General features: G+C 43.2%; 1 protein-coding gene across 7 annotated transcripts in view; it reads left to right on the top strand.

Moving 5' to 3' along the window:
- ODF2L (outer dense fiber of sperm tails 2 like) overlaps positions 1–21,731 on the top strand; it is a 319,588-nt gene that overhangs the window by 95,314 nt on the left and 202,543 nt on the right. For all 7 annotated transcript variants that reach the window (XM_086954112.1, XM_086954108.1, XM_086954099.1 and 4 more), the window contains exons 5-6: positions 7,494–7,565; positions 12,173–12,289. In XM_086954112.1, coding sequence (XP_086810238.1) covers positions 7,494–7,565; positions 12,173–12,289 — 189 coding nt within the window. The remainder of the gene's footprint in view (positions 1–7,493; positions 7,566–12,172; positions 12,290–21,731) is intronic.

Genomic DNA, 21,731 nt, shown 5'->3' with positions numbered 1-21,731 from the left:
GGATGTCCAGTTAGAGGGTGTCTTGGTTGAGAGTGTGCCAAAAGCCACCGGAGATGGTGAGCGGGTTGGTCAGATGGGCAGGGGTACTCGTTGCGATGGCCGTTGGTGATGTCATGGGAAATATGAGAGTGATGGGGTGGAAGTAACCTTCAAACGCAAGGCAGGGTGGGATGCAAGACAAGGGTATGCGCTTCGAGAGCCATAGAGAGATGAGGAAAGGAAGGCACAGTATTGGCTAGATGCAGAGAAGAGAGGAGGGCGAGGAAAGGGAAGAGAGAAGGACTCTTAAACCGAGACAAACATGTGAGGGACAGGAAGTTCAGAGTCTGTGAGGCAGACCCTCACATGTAAGGAAAGGCAAGGCATGAGGTCTGCGGAAAAAGGTGGCAAGAGGCAAGATGTGAGGTTCGCAATGTAAAAAGAAACCGATGAATGGAGATCAAGGTCTTTGGTCTGTTGGACAGAGACAGCAAGCTGGAGAAAGAAAAGACGCGAGGTATGTGAGACAGAACCTCCTGTTGGAGGGTGGTAGGTGTCTGCCAGGCTGTAGCCAGTACAATCCTTGGGTCGTCCATCAAACACTTGGGGAAGTGAAGGTTGGAGTCTCTCGTTTCACAACAAGGACAGAAGCAAATGTACCCCACCCCCTCTTTCGGGATACCGTCGGGGTGCCGAGGTTTGTGATGAACCCAATGCGAACTGAGGAGGAGGGACGGCAAAACCTCGGGGCAAAAAGGGTGCAGCATTTCTCTGGAGTTTCTACTGCAAAGACTGGCATGCGCTGTTTAAAAAAAAAAAAAAAGTAGGCTGATCTAAGTAACAGAAAAATTAGAAATAGTTTGGTATTGGGGAGATAAAACTTGTTAATGTTCATTGCTTGCACCTAGGTCAAATAGACCCTTCACATGTCTCATCTTTGGTGAGAGAGCACGTTGTTTTCCATAAAAGTAAATGGCAGGATATTTAGAGTTATTGCCTAAATATGTCCCATGTGTTTTTTGTGAGAGATGTTTGTAGTGTATATTTCCTAAGGTTTTCAGTATTGTTTACTTTGTGCGCATGATCAATGTCCGATTTGAAATACGCCTTGTAGTAAACAGTAGAGTCTGCCAAGAAGCTGACGAGGAGGGAGGGGAGAAGGGAGGGTGTAGTGGGAGCAGACAGCAAGGGGGTGGAGGATCATGATTCACATGCTGCCATGAAGCTGACGAGGAGGGAGGGGGAGAAGGGAAGGGGGAGTGAGAGCAGAGAGCAAGGGGTGGAAGAGCATGATTCACGCACTGTAAGGCTTAATGAGCCATTACAGAAAGCCAGATGGCGGCTGTGCACGTTCACATGTGCTTAACCACAAGCTTGAGGCCATCAAAAGCTTGTGGTAACACTTTTAAAACCCACTTACTAAATGTCTTGCAGAGCATCACATGCACTGGCTCAGGAACGACCTAAAAATTCAGTGAAGCCATGCTGCATATATTTGACACTTCATCAGCTCCACAAGGAACCGCAAGGACCTCTAACTAAGAATCTGCCATCAGTCCCTCCCTCTGTGCCAGTTGGACACTCTGAACCCGCTACAAGTTCTGCACCGGCATAATTGCCGGCATTGGTCCTGACACTTATATCCACATTGGGCCCTCGGATCAGCAGCGCCAATTCCAACACCATTGATACTGGAAATTGACACATTCATAAAGTGTTGTGACATTCTTCTCTGCCGAGGTCTGTCCCCGGTCCCTAATGGCACCAGCCTTACAGCAACCCATTGTATTCTGACAGATTGGTTTTCTTCATAACCTCTTTGTCATCAACTCAGATAATGACCAATATGGTGGAGCCCCCTTAATTAGGCTCCCATACACTGAAAGCAATTGATATGAGGATTTGCAGTGAGTTGGACACCTTGCCAAGCACTGTATATGTCTCTCCTCCAGACTCTGCCAATGAAGAAAGTGCTTCGTTCACAGGGGTAATGAGAAGGGCAGTAAAAGTATTGGACCAATAATTACCAGCGATGGAGGTAAAATCTAATGTTTTGACTGAGATCCTACAGCAGAGCCAGACTGATACAGATCCTCTGCTCCCATTTCTTGAGGCCGTAATTGATGCCCTACTAGGTACATGGGCGAAGCCTTGCTCTGGACCGTCTGTCAGTCGGCGAATTGCCTAGCGTCATCGTCCTGCTCAGGGCTTTTCTAATTCGGCATTTGATGCTGGAAAGCTTAGTGATGCAGGCATTCACCAGTAGGGTCAACCCTAACCCATTTCACGCTACTCTGCCAGACTTAATCTAAGCGTCTTTGAGGGCTTTGGCAAGCACATGTTCTTTTCTGCTAGCCTTGCCCTACGTATAATAATTACAAGTTGCCTACAGGGTTGCTGTTCCTAGGCACTCTGGGACTCTGTGGCTCCGGTCTTACCTGTTGTCCCTGAAGACATCAGACCTTCACTCCCACAGGCTATACTGGAGGCTTCAATGCGGTCAAATTCACAAAATGATGTGGATTGAACACTAGTGACTGCCTCGGTAGAATAACAGGCACAGGCTCAAGTGTGGCCCCTCACAGAGATGCCTGGGTGGGGTCTACAGGCTTCCCCATGGACGTCCAGTCTTCTCCTATAGATATGCTCTTTGACAGCTATTGTCTATTTGGCTGAACAACTGTCTAGGCTCTTGAGTGCTTTTAGAACAGTAAGGACACTGCATGTTTCTATGGTCTGTCTGCCCCAGTGAGACAGTTTCACCACCCTCTGTGTGTTTGGTAAGGGCTTTCTAATACCATCCACAGCTAACGCGATCAGTACACCAGGCTTCCCAGCTTTTTCGTGGTTGAGGCCTTGAATGCAACGGACCACGTGGGCAACAGTGGCATCTTTAGGGTGATGTCTGTCGCAGAGCAGGCAGTGTCCTGCTCCCAGGTCGGTGCAATCTTTGCCTCTATGCTTGGAGAATTGGAGGCCACAGTTGACTTAATTTTAAGTTCCTGTAAAGTCATTGACATTATTCTGGTAGCCAAATGTCTCTCCATGAATTCAGCATATATCTGCTCTTTGTGTTGTTCTTAGCCTAGCAAAGATTTGCTTTGGGCACAATTAAAAGGTCTTTATCTTTTCTTTCAGCTGTTTTAAGGTTGCCGGACTAGCCCTCTTTATTGAAGTCACTTTTTGTGGTGCCTTTTTTGAAAGGTTTTCAGCATCTGTTTCACCCACACTTTTCATCATGCCTCAGTGGGACCTAAGCCTAGTTCCACATTCCTAACTTGTACTCCCTCTGCACTATTGCACTGATGTCCATTGTGGCTCCTCACTCTAAAGACAACTTCCCCATTACAATACCATCGGTGTGGCATGCAAATGAGCTACTAGCCCTCTCTGTCAACCCTTCCGGACAGACTGGTGTTGAACACCTGAGCCTTAAACGATAATAAGCCCATACCCCGTTGAAGCAATGTACCCCCACCTTGTAACTGTCATTTTGTTTCCAGATTGCAACAGAAAAGGGCGTTCTCAACTTACTAGAAGAAGATGAACATCAGAAAGCAACATGTCACAGGAAAATACTCAGCAGAACCATGACCCAACAGGCTCAACTGAAACTTCAGGAACTTCTGCCAAGGCAATAAATGAAGAGGTACTAGCCCTCTCTGTCAACCCTTCCGGACAGACTGATGTTGAACACCTGAGCCTTAAACGATAATAAGCCCATACCCCGTTGAAGCAATGTACCCCCACCTTGTAACTGTCATTTTGTTTCCAGATTGCAACAGAAAAGGGCGTTCTCAACTTACTAGAAGAAGATGAACATCAGAAAGCAACATGTCACAGGAAAATACTCAGCAGAACCATGACCCAACAGGCTCAACTGAAACTTCAGGAACTTCTGCCAAGGCAATAAATGAAGAGGTAGAATTTGGGAAGGTAGCAGTACCATTCAGATCAATGGATTGGCAACCAAAACAATGGAAAAAAACACTAGAATTGTTTTCACAAATTTTAAAAAAAGCAAAACTGTTTCAAAGCATTATCCTTTCAAAAACAAACAAATTAAACAGAGCAAGACCCCATAAACACTGTTTAACATGGCCAAGGGTCATTATGCAGCATGGCCTGGCAGCACACTTTAGCGAGAACCAGAGACAGCCACTGACGCTCACAAGCAAAAGCTGTGTACAGTGACGGTTGTTGCTAGCTATGGGTTGTGCAGACTTCCAAGTCAAAGTACTGGCCATGTGGCTATCTCCTGCTGCTCAGGAACCAATCAGACCTCTGGAGTGGTACATCTGGATCCACAAATCCTCTATGATTCCTGGGAAATCGACATGAGTGGAACTGGTGTGGCCCAATTTTGCATCAAGAATGTGGCTTCCTATTCTATAGAATTTCTTCAGGCAATTGATCTCCAGCAGAGCTGGCATACATGGTTGCAGAAGTGCTAGTGTCCTCGCTGTTCTTCTTACTTTTAAATCTCTAAACCATTAACTGCTGTGCATGGCATGCATTAAAGATATTTGTGCATCAATGTGATTCCTAAACTGTATTTCCTTTAGTTGCTCAATCTCAGCTTCCTCTTGCACAAAGTGCAAATCACATATTTCATTGTCAGTTATTTTTCACCAGGTGGAATGGTGAAAACATTCCATGCAGTGGATTCTGGCAACAATCTCCTCAACTTCTAGTTCTTTTTTTCTGAATTTCTTTTATCCTGATCTTGTTGAGCAGCCATTGAAAAAACATAACCAGTTGGGGTTTCCCAAGAAAGAAAACTACAGCAAAAAGTGTACCGTCTCCTTTGTTGCTGAAATGTATGATGGCAAATAGACAAATGAATTGCTTTAGATACCCAAGAACTACTTCCATATCAAAGAACACATACTCGGGCACCAATCACGCTTCTGCAATTCTCCATATCGTTTGTAAACCAATAGGAGGAAACTGTTCTGAATTTTTTCAGACCTGAATCTAATACCACGAAACTTGTTGGGCTTAAAGTGCTGACATTAAAATGTAATTCTACAATTCAGACCTTTTTTTTATCGTGCCCAGTTTCCAACTAGTTATAACAATAAGCTTTCCTATCAAACTCTTTATAAACAAAAAAAAATCTAAGGAGTTCACAGTACTCCTTTTTTTAAAAATAATGTATTGTAGTATTCAAAACACAAGTACTACCTCCGCAATTTCATGAAAGCCAGGAATTCAAATATAGTACCATGAACATGTTTTGACGTTAAAAATTATGAAAGTAAAAGCAAACAACACATCTATGTTTTATTTTTTTTACATTAAGTACATTTTCGCACTACATTCCTTAATGTCCTATTGAATTCGAATTTAAAACAATTTACAGGCTTCTTAGTATTCTGTTGAAGTACTGCAATACTTTGAACAGAAATATAAAATTGATAGAAACAATGTCGGCATCTTCAAAGGAAGGCAATATTATATGGAAACTCTAGGGTGCGTTTACTAAAGGGCACCCTGCTGTCGTCGTTTAGGATACGTGGAGGTGGAATTCCAGACACAAGATTATATTGATGTTTTTGGTGGTTTTTGTTTGTAGTAATAGTAATGATGCATATTGAATGTGCTTTCACTGAAGCATCCTGTCACTTGGAACAATAGAAACAAACAACAATTATTTAACATGAGAGATCAGATTTAAATGAACGATTGAATACCTTAAAATTTGTGAAGTTCTGGAGCCCCAACAGCAGAACATTCTGAAGCTTAAGAACTAAAACTGTCACATCATACATTTTGAAGCATGAGACTTCAAGGACTAGCGAAGAGCTAGAAATTAAAGTTCTAATAGGTTTGTAGGGAGTCACCTAGCATGAGACAAAGGCCTGTGTCTTTTAAAAGGTCAGACAGACGACCTTTAAATTAAGTCTCTGTTTTAGTGACAATTAATGGCCACCACGCTAAGAGAGACCAAAAGACACTTGATCAAATTTCCAAAGACCCCATGCCTATCTCACTGCCTTGTTCTATAGTCACTGGATCGTACAAACTCTTGCTCTGACAATCTGAGGTAGAGTTCATTGCAGTAGTCTAATTTCATGTCCAGCATACAGGCCCGACCAATTGTCCTTGCTAGTCCATTAAAAGGAAGAGTTAGATCGTTTATAGCATCTTCATTTGGGTAAGGCCAGTTGACTAAACTTTGAGGATTTGCGAACCTCTCCATATCCCTTTTTTTACAGGCTAAAGCAGCTCCTAGTCAGTGACTCCTTCCTCAAGGGCAAACTTGCCCACAGTCGCACTCTTAAAAAACGAGGTGTAGTCCCAAAAGCATACAAGGAGTGCTGCAGATTGTGGTTGTCTTTCCAAGCCTGGCTTACCATCCAAGTGCTGGATATATTTTTAGGAGGTGAAACCGGTAAGCTTGCTTTACATTTGCTCTTGCCCCAGCCCGGTACTAGTATCTCCTGATACACCATAAACCCCTAATGCTTACCGGCTTGTTAACTAAAACTGAATGCAGCCGCTGCCTCTTTATGGGGCCACAATTATTGTAATACCAGCCTGCATTTTACATCTGACGCTACTAACTGTTGAGCTCATTTGGTATTCCAACTTTCTCTCCTCATAAACAATACCTTGGGATCCACTCTTACAATGTCACTTTACAGCACAGTAACTGACCCTAACCTATAGGTAAATATTCTAATTATATTGTGCAACACCCTCCTAGTAAATATCCTGCTCAAACTGTCTTCCCACAGGCCACACATTATTTCTATTAACAGATTTGTCTCGAAGTCCATTGCACATGATTCTATAGTCTCTCTTCAGTATGGCTTTAGAATAGACCTGCATTATATGAGTGTTAAAAGACTTGTTTTACTCTTTGCTGTGTCTATGAAGAAGAGACGCATTACCAATCCTGTTTCATGGTTGCAGCAGTGCGCTGTTTAACACATGTAGGTCTAAACCATTTTATCCTTTAACTTTCTTCTTGATCCTATGTTGTTGTGACTTTTAGTTCTCGGTCAACGTTCCAGCCTTGAGAAAGCCCAGTCCTGCGCACCAAATTGGGTGAAACACATGTTAGCTGAGCACCAAAATTAATCCGTTCAACACTGCTGTAAACGCAAACAAAAACACATTTTTGACAGCGGGATTAATGAAAAAAAGAATAAAGTGTTTCAAAATATGTTGTACTATACTGTTGTTTGTTCTAAAAACCTACTTGGTATTTGATCTTTTTCACTTTATGTGCACACTATGGCCCTACAAAAATTAGAATAGTGTCTTTTCAAAGGTATGCTCCAAATATCTGGTAGCTGAAATGCTGCTAAATATTATGCTATTGTTTGCGTTTCCCATTCAAATCATTGTCCTAATAACGTTCTGTTATTTTGCATATTTGTTACAACTAAAATGCTTCTTTGTGCAAATGTAATAGGTTTTCCTTAACTTAAATTAAACCTCGTGTTGTGATAATAGCGCAATGCTATATTTCTTTATGTAATATTTCCATTATTTACATTTAGAAACTAAAGAATGCATTGAAGGAACAGGAGAACAAAATTCAAGAGGTTTTCCTTATTCTCCAAAAAGAAAAGGTACATTGTAGCTTGCTCACTTAAAACATTATGTTGAGGTTTTTTCTAAGAAACTGAACCTTCTGTGCTACCATTTTCAGTAATCTATTTGTTTAAAAATATTGTGTTGACTTGGAGTGTAAAACCCTTAAGTTTAATTCTGTGCGCAGTTGTTCACAGTAGAACATAGCGAATTAACTACACCTAAAATTGGAATGGCTACTGTTATGATGTTTGCCCTGTTCTTACTTGTTAGGGGTTTTGGTTTTTATTATTTCGTGTTCTGACACTGCTTGTAATATTTATTTGCAGAAAAAATGTTCTTTTTTCTAAGCTGACTTAAATGAAAAACATGACGATGTAAACAGCATATTTTGCCCCTTTGCCGAAAAAATATATGCCCTAGGTAAAACTTTGATCACCACTTTATTTGAAGAAACTATCAACAAATGTACCATGTTGCCATTTATTAAATGTGTTATTTCAGTGTGACTCTAGATTTAAAAAGGTTCTTAGGCCGTATGGGTTTAAGTAATTAAGGGCTGAATGTATGAAAGGAGCACATTTTACTATTTATTGGAAGTATAAACACATTTTCCATCTTGAATTTGGGATTAGCCCGTTGTTGCTCATAATCAATAACGATATGAAAAAATGCTAATTTGCTATGCCTAGATGGAATTTACATACTTGCCTCTTATTAATGTTTGTATGATAACTTGTATCTTTTATTGTTGGATTGTAAGAATGATGATGCTTTTATGTTACTTGTTATCGAAATAAATCTATTTGACTAATTTGACTGAAAGGAGCAAATGGCTCAACTTTTTAAAGTCATGTGGTTACAAACTGCGAATCCCAAACTTTTGCAGAAAGCTGTACGTACCATCATGTTTGCTAATGACCTCCACTCCCTAGAACCCTGCAAACTGCACAGAAACGGAAATGAGTGACTTGGGGCCTTAAAATGATTCAACAAAGGCCGCAGGGAGGCAAACAGTGCAGTGCTCTTGGAAGAGCAGTAAAAGGAAGAAAAGACAAGATTGCGTGATGTGAATTTGAATATGAGAGCAGATTTCTTTAGCACCTGACATGCTGCACAAAGCAAAAACTGTCCATGAATGCACAGGAAGGAAGTGCGACAGTTGAAGGACCACTCTTGCTGTTGACACCTCTCGCCCGGATTTCCAGATATGAGGCACAGTGATCACACAGAGACATCACATCACAAATTAACACATCAGTTTAGGGAACTAACACGCTAAAATATATTTCTGCAAGAATAACATCTCCATATTCCCAATGCCATTGGTAAGTAGTTTCCTGAACAGGATAATGCCTGTACAGCATCCTCTGCATACATTGGAAACACTATGGAAGTGAGAAGGTAGATGAGGGAATATTCAGTTTTTGTCTTAATTAGCATTGTTGGCAGAAAAACGTCCTTCTTGATGTTTTGCCGCTATTAAATAATAGACCTTTCTGGAAATATCCAAGTGGTAACCCAAAATCAAGCTTTATGGGAAAATTAAAAAAACAAACTATGAGTACAGGAAATACGTTGTGGCATCATTTTTCTTTAAAGAAGAAAAGTCGAACTGTTTTAATAGATCACCTTGATGGACTCTGAGAGCCACAAATCACTTCTCTGATGTGGCATTGAGGGCAAAAAAATTAAATGGACTTTTCACAATCCATTCCACAAAAGTATTTTTAGTGTAAAACACTTCTCTGATGTGGCCTTGATGGCAAAAAAATTAAATGGACTTTTCACAATCCATTTCACAAAAGTATTTTTAGTGCAAGCAGTCCTTAATTTTGTGCTTTAGTAGCTTTGCCAAGTTTGCTCTGCGTTACACTGCTTTGTGTATTGCTATTGATTTTGCGAGCTTTAGTACTTTGTGTATCGAGTGCCTAAAATTCATGTTTGCTAAGAGGCTGTGTATGTCAAAGCATGGGTTAAGGGGGGAGACTAAATGTGAAGACAGGGGAATTAGCAGCTTTTGCGGAGAATGGAATGGCATTAGCAAGAGGGTAGCATGTGCTTGCTTGAAGGAAGTGAGCTCTGCCTCCTCAAAGGGAGAATAGGGTATTTGATTTACTGAAGGAGGGGCAGGCTACTTGGCAAATTCTGTGGATCTCCAGGAGTTAAAGACAGACAGAGCTGAGGAAAGGAGAGTGTGTGTGAATAGGCAGAGAAAGGAAATAGCATGGTATGTTAGGAGGGATTAAAGAAGGTTTTAAGGTTTTGAGGGGGCATTTTCTATTGAGATCATATCTCTGTTAGTTAGTTTTAATTAGTTAGTTTGAACAGGGCAGCATCTCTGGTCCAAAACACCTCGGACCAAATCAGGGTCAAGTGGTTACACTTAGCTGGTCATCTTTCGCCTTTTAAGATTGACTGGATGTCCTTTGCTGAGGCTTCAAATTGTTTAGAATGCTGCATATAGGGGTGCATTACGGATTGAATGGTCCTTTACCAAGTGAACGGGGCCACTGAGTGGAAAAAAGGTGATTAGTCCTGGTGGGACCGGGGAGGATGGAGTGTTAAGTTATCATATACATCTGGCGATATATTGTTTTTGACGTTGGGCCTGATTTAGATCAGAGGACGGGTTACTCTGTCACAACAGTGATGAATATCCCCTCCGCCGAAATATAAATCCCAAAGGATATAATGGTATTTATATTTCAGCGGACAGGATATCTGTTTCTATTGTGAGATCTAAAGATCTGTCCGCTGAGATCTAAACCTGGCCCTTAGTCTTAAAGGGGTGTTAAGTGTTTGCCCGTGCCATAGGATAGCTCATTGGGCTACTAGTTCTGATTAGTAACAGTCCAGTGCAGCACACAATAAGGAGGGGCCCAGAAAATGTATTTCTAAACTATTACAGTTGAAGGTTTTGCATTCCGTATATTAAACCCCCAATGAACTACGTGATATTCCTATAATTCTGTGAGATATTGAGATGGCAGGGATGGCGAAGGGTTTTTGCACACTGATGTTCTAAAGGGAAGTCAGTTATTTTGATAACTGAGTCCCAACTGAGCAGTTACCACCCTCTACTGCAGTTTGGTTATTGGATGTGCTGCCTTTGATGAGCAAAGATGTAAGGACATCTAAATTGCAGCCGTAATATCCAAATGGATATATACATTGTTTGAATGACGCACACCTATCTACTGGGGCTAGCTGAGAGACGCCAAGGTTGGTAATGAAAGTGAACACTCTAAGAATTATTCTTGGTATATCAAAACAGAAAGATGCAGTCACAGACTTCATATTATTTCATATTAGATTTAGGTTACTAGTGTATACACGTTAAGGGTCTCCACTGGAAATTGCCATTTAACATCTGTATTGACAGCACGGAAGAGTGCAGTTGTTGCATGTATATGCATGTTCAGGATGGGGTTTAATTAACCTTCTAAATTTTTTTTAATCCAACTTCTTGGGCATTCCAACAACTGAAAATATACATTTATTGGTTTTTAGGAAAAACACATTTCTGATATTTATTCTATATTTTAACAGAATACTTTACTAACAGTGCTACTGAATACATGGTGTTCTTTTTGTCGGGTGTAGTGGCTTAGTGCACTAATGCGTCCACTGAGGGACCCGTGTTAGACCTCAAAAGTCCCCGGTTCAAATCCCGGTTGGACCCTACTCAGCCTTTCATCCTTCTGAGGTCAATAAATTGAGTACCATTGATTTGGGCAGTGATAACGGTTGTATGTCAATACAACGCGGTGTTTACACCTCACTACCATTACAACTCTGGTTTTACAACGCAAGTCGTTACCACGACTTGCGCTGTAGGGTGCTGGACTTAGGAATAGTAAAATGTACTATTCCAACACCAGCCTACGTACAGTAGGGAAGGTGTTGGAATAGTAAATCTACTATTCCTTAGCCTAGAGCGCCCTCCAGCGCAAGTCGTGGTAACGACTTTCGTTGTAAAACCAGCGTTGTAATAAAGGTGCGGTGTAAACACTGTGTCGTAATGGATGTTCCCCGTGATAACATCTGTTATTCAACAACAAGATTCTCTTTTGGGTGAACGTTCGTTCTACAAATACAGGTTGTGTTATGTCATGCCCTATTATTTCATCAAAACCGCACGTTTTGCATCACTTAAAATATATGATCTGCATAGTCTCTAAAAATACTTTCCATAATGTACTAGTCTAGTTTTTAAGTAGTTGATCATTTGCTGTAATACACATTTTTATTTTGCCCAATGTCATAAAAAGTTGCAAAATATTGCCACAAGGGTACTATTGTCTTTTAGTTTAAAAAGAACACCTAACTAGAATTTACTAGATTCACTGCTTCCATGGTTATGGCGGTGGAATACAGAGACGTAGATTTTCAACTTTGGAATTAAAAAAAGTTATTTTCATAGATTTTTAATGTTCTAATTAAAATCATATTTTATAAAAACCCATTGCTTCGACTTTGAATATTTTAAGATATTGGTCACATACCTATGTTTAAAATTGTCATGAAACTGGTCAATGAAAAGAAGTGAAACTAATTGGTGCATTAGTACCTTTGTAAATCAGTTACTTTCATGGTATGCATGTAGTAGGTTATAACCATTGTTTTGGTGTAAAATTTGTAGGATCGAATCGCAAGTGCAAATCGACTGGCAGAGTCCTTGGAAGTAACTCAATTTCATCTCCAAAGTCATATCCAAAAAAAGGAGGCAGAGAATGAAGTCATGAAGGAAAAGATAAAGGTACTTATTCAATTTCATTCTGTTAGAAACTGAATTTTTTCCCAAGAGTTTGCCAATTACACTTTAAGAATGCTTACAGTTATCAAGGCAATAAAGTAAATAAAAGGGCAATCTATTTATATGGCGTTGTTGAATACTCCTACTTGCTCACAAAGCGACTGGAAAATTTCAAGGATACTTCAAGAAGTAACATTGGTTTCTGCTGAATTTGTCTGTCTCCTCCCGATACTGACTTGGTGGGGCTTTCTTAGGGAACTCACCTATGCAGCTGTAACTAAGTATTTCCAAGGCTGACCCATCTGCACCCAGACTGAGCCAAGCAGTGGGCATATTGACTGCTTGCTACCCAAGACCATACCTTCCTCTTATGTTACCTCTTTTCACAAGGAAGTGCTTTCTCTCAAACTGATCCCAATGACGGCTGCTGTTTTAGCTCATTCTCTGATAACGCAAAGTGTTGTCTGCTACTTTAAGCACAGTGACCGGCCTCCATCCATACCGTGATAGTGCATCCTAAACCATACACCTAAAATATGCTTTTAAGCATGCATATCCTAGGTAAGCACTGAGGTAGCCAACTTAATTATCTCTAATCTCTTATTTGTAAAAAAAAAAAAAAAACTCGTAGCATGAGGCTTAAGACCGAAAATCTTTTTTTAATTTATTTTTTATATTTATTTGCATTTTTCAAAAAAACACACTAACATAATACAACAGACCATTATACCAGTTGAGCATAACTCGAATCGATGTGCCGCAGAGAATCCATGTTACAAATGTTATGCACACCCTAGATATCTTCACATTTGAACAGCTCCGGTTACAGTGAGTCAAAACAGCCATATACACAGCAGGACTGGTCTTTTAACCATCGGGAGCATTAGTTTCCAATGGGGCATCATCCACATCTCCCAGGCCCACACAATAAAGGGTTCCCAAATGTCGCACGGCCATGAAGTAACCGGCAGTAATTCCCAAAATATGCTTAGCTGGGTGTGACCGTATGTGACATCCTTAATCCATTCTTTAATTGAGGGCACCCTTCCCCAGTGTACAGCAATCTGGCGCTTTGCAACAATAAGAGTAGTGCATGTAGTTTACGTTGCTTAATATGGGTGTCTTTAACATATCCTAAAAGCCCAGGCAAGGGGAATGATGGCAAGGATACCCCAAGAATCTGATCTATTGTTGTAAAGACTGCGGACCAGAATGAGGCCAGAGCTGAGCATTCCCAAGCTATGTGCAGTAAGGAGGCTGGGGCCAACCCGCACCCCCTGCAGCTCTCATCTTCTCCGAGTCCCATAAAGTGAAGTCCAGTCGGAGTTCTATAGTACCTATGGAGAAATTTAAAATGAATCAAACGGAGCCTATAGTTAGGGGATAGTTTTGTTAGTTGGCTGCAGCAATATAACCATTGATCCTCTGTTAATGGGATGGGGAGTTCATCATTCCACCCCTGTAGGGCCCTGGATTGTATCACCCGTGCAGTGTTTTGCATGCAGGTATAAAGGCGTGTAACAAGTTTGCGTGGTGACGGTGAACTCAGCAGAGTTTCTAGGACAGCGAGTGGTGGTGGGGGAACCGGAAAGTCATCATGTAATTCTCGACAGGCAGCCCGTAGTTTATGATAAAGAAACAATTCGGAAAAAGGCACTCCTCGACGTCCGCCGGGGGCTCCCTGAAAGTGTTATCAGGGTATAGGTCTGCAAACGTGTGCAGTGACAGTTTTTGTGCTATTGACCTATTTATTCCATCCATATCTCTCAGTAACATAGGAGTATTAGCTAAGGGGATTGAAGGAGCATATAGCACCCGGGACCCAGCTTGCTTCCGTAGTCCATCCCAGGCCCAGCACAGTGTTTCTGTTGTGTCTATGTCTTCTCTAGGCCTCCTGTATGGCTGATATATTGCCACTGATAATGGAGTTGGTGCTACTATACCAGTTTCCACTGCCACATGCGGCTGAAATGGTGTCTGGTAAACCCAATAATGTAGAAACTGCGCTTGTGCGCATAATGCATAGTTTCATATCTGAAGCTCCCATACCCCCCTGTGTCAGTGGGAGGGTCAACAATTCCCATGTCACTCGAGCTTGTCATCCGCCCCACGACAGGGAGATCAACTGGGATCGCATTGTTTTAAAAAAGGCATTTGTAAGTATTATCAGCAGATTTGCAAAAAGATATAGGAATTTGGGGAGTATGACCATCTTAGCCAGGGCAATCTTCCCTGCGAGCGACACCTGCAGCTTGGACCACATCGCAACCTTTTCCTCAAGCCAAGCCACGGCCCACCCATAGTTTAACCTCCAGACTTCCTGCAGGTCCCGACATCCAGATTCCCAGATTTTTTACTTTCTCAGCCTCCCATTTCAGTGGATATTCAGAAGTGACCACCTTAGTGTTATCTGTAAGACTGAAAATCTTTAGCATTATACTAATACTATCTTCCTCACTAATGTATGCTTAACTACTAATCTACCATCCTCCAGATCTGGACATTAATTTATGAAATTAACTATATGAACTTCTAGCCTCTGAAGTGATTTTTGCCTCAACTTAACTAATCCTTGCTGAATTTTAATAGTGAAACTGCCTTGAAATGGGAACTGTACTGGTGCGCTTGATTTCTGCTCAGCTCTTGGTCTTTCCCAGATTGTTACCCTATACCCATAGGAGGCTCAGAAATTTGGAAGTGTTGTTCTTTAAAGAAGTCGTCAAATATTTGGTGTGCCAGGACAAAGACTGCATCTCAGATTGTTCTTCTCCCCTCCCCCCCCTTCCCCCCATCGGTTTTGGATTTTGCAGCATGGGCCCCGTTTGGCGCCAAAGAAATGGACAAAACTTATTTCGGGGAATGAGTCTCATTCGATATTCCGGTGGCACATCTATAACTGTGCCCTGAGGTCCTGTCTTCCAAGAGCGCGGATGCCGAAGTGGTGGAGTAGTCCGGAACCCAAAAAGTAAACCCAGGGCCCAGAATACATACAACACCCACAGCCACCATTTCTCAACCTGTCCTGGAGGTGTTTTGTAGTTCCTAAAAGTACATAGGATCTGTATGTTTGTTGGACAACATACACTGAGGGCTTGGTGTCTAGACTGATTCCGGACACCCCCAAAGGATATGTCGCCTATAGACCAGCTAGATCACAGTTCCACCATAAGCCCTCTAACCTTACCAAGGAGCGACTAGTTTCTGGCAACCATCGAACATGTCAACCCTTGACCCTTCAGGGATTATGTAAACACTACAGTACTTTTCGCTCAGTCAATCATGCTCCCTTTGTCAATGAGATACTCTGAATAAACATTGGGGACGTTTTCTATAAGTATTTATTGAACCAGCGTCATTCTAGCATAAAACATGTTTGCTGTGACAATCATTAAACAAAAGCAAATGTGAAAGATTACAAGAACCAGCAGAGTAAACGGAACGTAGAATTCTACCATGGCGCTAAAATAGTGAATATATGCAGGCATATAAACCTGACAGTCATCAAGCTTCTGACGACGTCGATGGATGTGGGTGTTGCAGGAAGATGACCTCTAAGGCATTAAAGGAAAGGGAGGCAAAGTTATTTATAGCCAAGATGAAGAAGAATAAGAAGGCGAGTAAAAGAAGATCGAGGTCGAGATCTCGTTCCAAATCCAGATCGGGCTCAAAGTCGGCGTTGCGACATGCGAAGTCGAAGAAACATAAGAGAAAGAAGCACTCTTCGAGGCGTCACTCTAATAAGGAACCGGTGCCGAAGTCATCTTCTCCGCGACGTCACGGAGGTGAGGTCGATCCTCATTCAAATCCGGACTCGCCAGAGAAGGAAGTGACTCCTGAAGTCGAAGTCTCTCGATCAGCGACGCCGGCTCTTTCGGATTCGGTTAATTCTTTGGATCCGTGTGAAGCCGAGCCAGAGCAAGAAGATCAGGAGCAGCCTGAAGAGGTTTCTTTGTCGGCGCCGGCGGGCCCGACTCCAGGTACACCGGCTTCAGAGGCGGCGCCGGGAAATTATCCTCCTTTCCCCGCTCCAGGGCATGACCCATCACAATATCTTAACGCTATGTATGATGTCTTTGCAAGGGCCATGTACTCCCGGTATTTCCTGATTCCCAAGAAGGATGGCAGGCTTCGCCCAATCCTGGATCTCAGGATCTTGATTCTTTATCTGAAACAAGAGAAGTTCAAGATGCCTACCCTTGCTCAGGTTCTTCAGGCGCTGCTGGAAGAAGACTGGATGGTGTCGCTCGACTTGCAGGAGGCGTATTTTCATATCCCGATCCTGGAGTCTCACAGGAAGTATTGCCGTTTCACGGTGGGGTCGCAACAATATCAGTTTGCTGTCCTTCCATTTGGAATTACTACTGCACCTCGAGTTTTTACCAAGGTGATGTCAGTGGTGGCAGCCCATCTCAGGAGGGCGGGGATTCCTGTATTCCCCTATCTGGACGACTGGCTGATCAAAGCAGAGTCTCCAGAGAAGGTGCTCCTTCATCTGCAAGAGACAACTCAGTTGTTGTACAGTTTGGGTTTTTCGATAAATGTACCCAAGTCTCACCTGGTGCCCTCACAGCGCAACTTGTTTATAGGGGCAGTACTGGACACTACTGTTTGTCGAGCATTCCCTCCACCTCAAAGGATTCTCGACATTCAGGAAATTATTCCTTTGTTTTAAAATGGAGCGGTCGTTCCAGTCCTGAAGATCCTTCGCCTGCTCGGTCTGTTTGCTTCCTGCATTCTGCTGGTCAACCATGCACGCTGGCACATGAGGAAGCTCCAGTGGTTCCTCTGCAGGCAGTGGTATCAGCACAATGGAGATCTCAGGGAGTCTGTGAGGATCTCCAGAGAAACTGAAGCGGATCTGTCTTGGTGGAGCGTGGAGTGCAATCTGTCTCAAGGAAAGCCCTTTCATCTGCCTCCATCGTTGCCACAGTGATAACGGATGCCTCCACTCTAGGGTGGGGTGCTCATCTGGGGAATCTGGAGATCAAGGGTCTTTGGTCTCCAGAGGAAAGGTTGCTTCACATCAACCGTCTGGAGTTGAGGGCGATTCGTTTGGCACTCATGGCCTTCCTCCCTTCCCTTCGCGGTCAGTCGGTTCAGGTCCTGACGGACAACACGACTGCGGTGTGGTATGTCAACAAGCAGGGAGGAGTGGGGTCGCATCTTCTCTGCAGAGAAGCTCTGCATCTCAGGTCCTGGGTTCAGGATCACCAGATTTGTCTGATGGCAAATCCTCTGGCCCGAGTTCTGAACGTTCGCGCAGACAGTCTCAGTCGGCAGTTCTCTGCCGACCACGAGTGGAGACTTCACCCAGAGGTAGTTCGTCACGTCTGGGGAACTCCTCAGGTGGACATGTTAGCCACTCACGAGAATGCTCACTGCCTGTCATTCTGCAGTCTTCAGTATCCGTTACAGGGAGCTTTGGGGAACGCGTTTCAGTTGAGTTGGGGCTCACAACTCCGTAACGCGTTTCCTCCCGTACCCTTGATCCTTCGGGTTCTGAGGAAGATTCGCCAAGACCGGGCCCAAGTTTTATTGGTCGCCCCGGATTGGCCAAGAAGGGTGTGGTACACAGATCTTCTCCACGTCTCCTCGTGCCCGCCGCTCCGTCTCCCTCTCAGGGCAGATCTCCTCTCTCAGATGGAGGGCCAGGTTCTACACCCCCACCTCCAGACCTTACACCTTCATGCCTGGAGATTGAACGGGGCACCCTGAATTCATTTTCTCTCCTGCCTGATGTGGTGGATGTAATTCTTTCGGCCAGGTGTCTTTCCACCAAGTCAATCTATTCCTATAGGTGGTCCAAATTTGTTTCCTGGTGTGGAGAGAAATCTATTGTTCCTTTGAGAGCTCGTTTGTCCAACATACTTCAGTTTGCTCTTTCTTTGGACCAGCAAAGTTTTGCTGTGGCGACTGTAAAAGGTTATTTATTGGCCTTGTCGGCATTCCTTTGTTTGACGGACCAGCCGTCTTTATTTAAGTCACCTATTGTGTTACGTTTTATAAAAGGTCTTACCAACAAATTCCCTCCAACTTCATTTATTGTCTCAATGGGACTTGAATCTTGTCTTAACCTACTTGATAGGTTCACCCTTTGAACCCTTGCACAAGTGTCCCATGAGACTTTTGTCTTTGAAGACTGTTTTTCCTGTAGCATTTACCTCGGCAAGGAGGGTAAGTGATCTTCAAGCCCTTAGTTCGAAACTCCCATTCCTGACCATTCATGCTGAGAGAATGGTACTTAGGACCATGGCTGCTTTTCTGCCTAAGGTGGTAACTCCCTTCCATCTAGGGCAGTCCATTACCCTCCCTACCTTCTATCCTCCCCCTCACCCTTCCAAGGAGGAGGAGCGGCTTCACCACCTAGACCCTAAGAGGGCGGTGAGTTTCTACCTCAATAGGACTAAAGACTATCGTGTGGATGACCAGCTTTTTATTGGATTTGCTGGCTGTAAGAAAGGAAAAGCAGTGCACAAGCGCACGCTGTCGAGATGGATTATCCTGTGTATAAAGATCTGCTACGCCCTGGCTGGTAAGGAACCTCCAGAGGGTATTAGAGTTCACTCTACTAGAGCAAAGTCTTCTACATCTGCTTTGGCTAGGGGTGTGCCTGTAGAGGATATTTGTAGAGCAGCTACTTGGGCTTCCATCCACACTTTCACAAAACATTACTGCTTGGATTCTGAGGTGAGGAGGGACGGCAACTTTGCGCGCTCTGTCCTCCAGGATTTCTTGGTATAGCAGAGTGGACACCCTCCTCCGGGAGTGGGGACTGCTGTGGGACTCTATTCACATGGTGAGGAATCCACTGGCAGATGTATCTATCAGAAGAACAAGTTACTTACCTTTGGTAACGCTTTTTCTGGTAGATGCAGTATCTTCCTGTGGATTCCTCACTGACCCACCCGCCTCCCCGTTTGTCCACTCTTCTATACCTGATAAGTGTATATTTTAATGAATTTTTTAATGGATGTATTTATATGTTCATGCATATTGCATTGATTTCACACTGTGTGTGCTGTTTTGAATACTGTGTACTATGTATACTGTTACTGTTTATGTCGGTCCAACCGTGTGCCTCAGGGGCATGGAAAAAAGGGCGGAACTGACGTCATCACGCCGACGAGGTCCTATTATGGATCCAGTGACGTCAGCTGGGTCGCGAGCGGAGTCGTACCCTCTGTGACGTCCTCCATGACCTCACCGGCGTGGAGAGCTACAAAAGTTTCTGATTGGCTGCTGCGCAGGGGGATATTCACAAGGTGAGGAATCCACAGGCAGATACTGTATCTACCAGAAAAAGCGTTACCGAAGGTAAGTAACTTGTTCATACCCTACGATGCTGACCGTACCGGAGTGTACCTAGTATGTATATGGGTGTAAAGCCAAGAATCCCCTAGGAAAGAGCCAACCCCATTACCTGATGGGAGAGAATGAAGGACCCTGTCTTGGTCATGAGTTGGACACCCCGCAAGGGATGTCAGTTTGCTGCATGTTGGAGCTTCGGCGTGCAGGTACCTCAGTGTCTTATATCAGCGTGAAAGCATCTCCTCTAGTTACCGAGTGAAGGTGCAGTTCTTTTATACCACAAATATAGCCTCTGGATTCCTACCACAATTAATTAATATGTTGCGAGCACGATTATGTAAATGAGCCTAAATCAATAATGGCAATTATGCAATGTAGCTCTTTCGCCCTAGGATGAAGATAGCAATGACTTTTGTACAGAGTATTTTAATCTTTTTATGTACGTAATGTATAGGGGATTTTACTAAGAATCCTCATGCATAATAAATGAAGCTAGTTTCAAGGAAACCAATCGACATTTATTCAGCAAGTAACAGGGTAAAAGGTCAGTGCTAGAACTGTTATGCAGAGCAAGGCAGGACAAATGTAGGTAAGAGGTTGCTTTGCTACTTAGGCCTAGGTTGGGGAACATAACTGAGGATGAACTATCAAGGGATTGACCTTGAAAGCAGTCTCGGGTAGAGACTGAGCACCGCACCTGAGAGAGTCTGATGTTGAGCTCTGAGATTAGTCAGAAGAGGCACCAGCTTTTTAATCCACCTTCAAGCACTGAGCCCCTTCATCATCAAGAGTCCTCTCTAGCTTAAGAAAAGCCTTGGCCAAAAGGCTCGCAGTCTGCATCAGCCGACTCAACCCCGCCTGCCTTCAGAGTTGAAATTGGCCGAAGGTCGACTCAGAAAATTAGTCCAGAAACTGGCTTGAAAAAGACCTTGGCAAAAAGGTCAGACATGTAAGAGTCCACCAGCACCATGGAGTTCCCAGAGGTCTCCAACATAAGTCAACGTAAGATATATAGTTATCCCTCCACCTGACAGATGCTTTCTTGGGATCCATAATTTGAGGAGCCTTGTACAGCACAGCCATCACCTGCTAATAAAAGAAAGCTCATCTTTGAAAAGCGGATATCTGAAAAGTTGCAATTCTGTGCAATTCCCATTGTAAACAAGGTCAAGGATACCATCCATGCAACCACACCCACCTCCACACACTCCCCACCTCCACCATGAGCACCCACACCACCACCAATGTCTCCTCAGGACTTTTTGCACTCTCATAAAGAAAAACCAGGGTAGTCCCTGTTACCCGCAGCCAGCACCCTTATTTTGAGGCAGAACCACCTAATACTTCCAATTTCTTACACGGTTAAAATAGATATTTTTGGTTGAAAGATAATTTGTATCTTTTATTCATCAGTTAAGAATTACCTGGGTCAAAATTAGGCTGAGGAGCAGAACAGCAGTGCTGAACTCCCTGCAATACCTTTGGTAAATGGGATAGAGCCACCTTCATGTACTTGCAAACATAGACTTTCATCTGCCCTTGATGTGTGGCCTCCGTTATGGTGTTCAAAATGCCCTGTCTCACTGCGTGTGCCTTTAGATACTCCTCGGACCTAATTTTTCCTAAATGGACAAGCAAAACGTTCATGATAATGTGGTGAAAAGAGTATTCTGATGCCAGCAAAACGAGCTACAGATCAATCCTTCAATATTATAAAAAAAAACTAAGCGAAGCATCTAGGGCCTCATGCATATTGGCAGCAAGGATCTTTTCTAAGTAGCCATTTACATGTAGTGTACTGCTCGTCCAATCTAAAACGTAGCAACCATATCATTTCTTCCTCACAGTGGTTGTACAATAAACTTGACTGGTTATTTTCAGAGAAAGCAAAGCATATCTGCAATTTCCTTGGGAGCTCTGCAGTCCTAGAGATAAATAGAACATCTGCTTCAAATGGATTAAATTAATGGGGGTCTGCTTATTGAATATACCCCCCTCCACTTGAATCACTAAAATCTGTTGCTCTCACGCTTAATTTGTCTTTCCTCTGGGAGCATCCCCTGACCCAGTTCTCCATCTTGTAATCCGTTCCGTCACTGGCTGTCACACTGCTCTCTATAAGTTGCCTAGCTCAACA

This window comes from Lissotriton vulgaris, chromosome 1_1 (genome assembly GCF_964263255.1).
Source record: "Lissotriton vulgaris chromosome 1_1, aLisVul1.2, whole genome shotgun sequence".
NCBI lineage: Eukaryota > Metazoa > Chordata > Amphibia > Caudata > Salamandridae > Lissotriton > Lissotriton vulgaris.
This window is presented reverse-complemented; position numbering and strand designations above follow the sequence as displayed.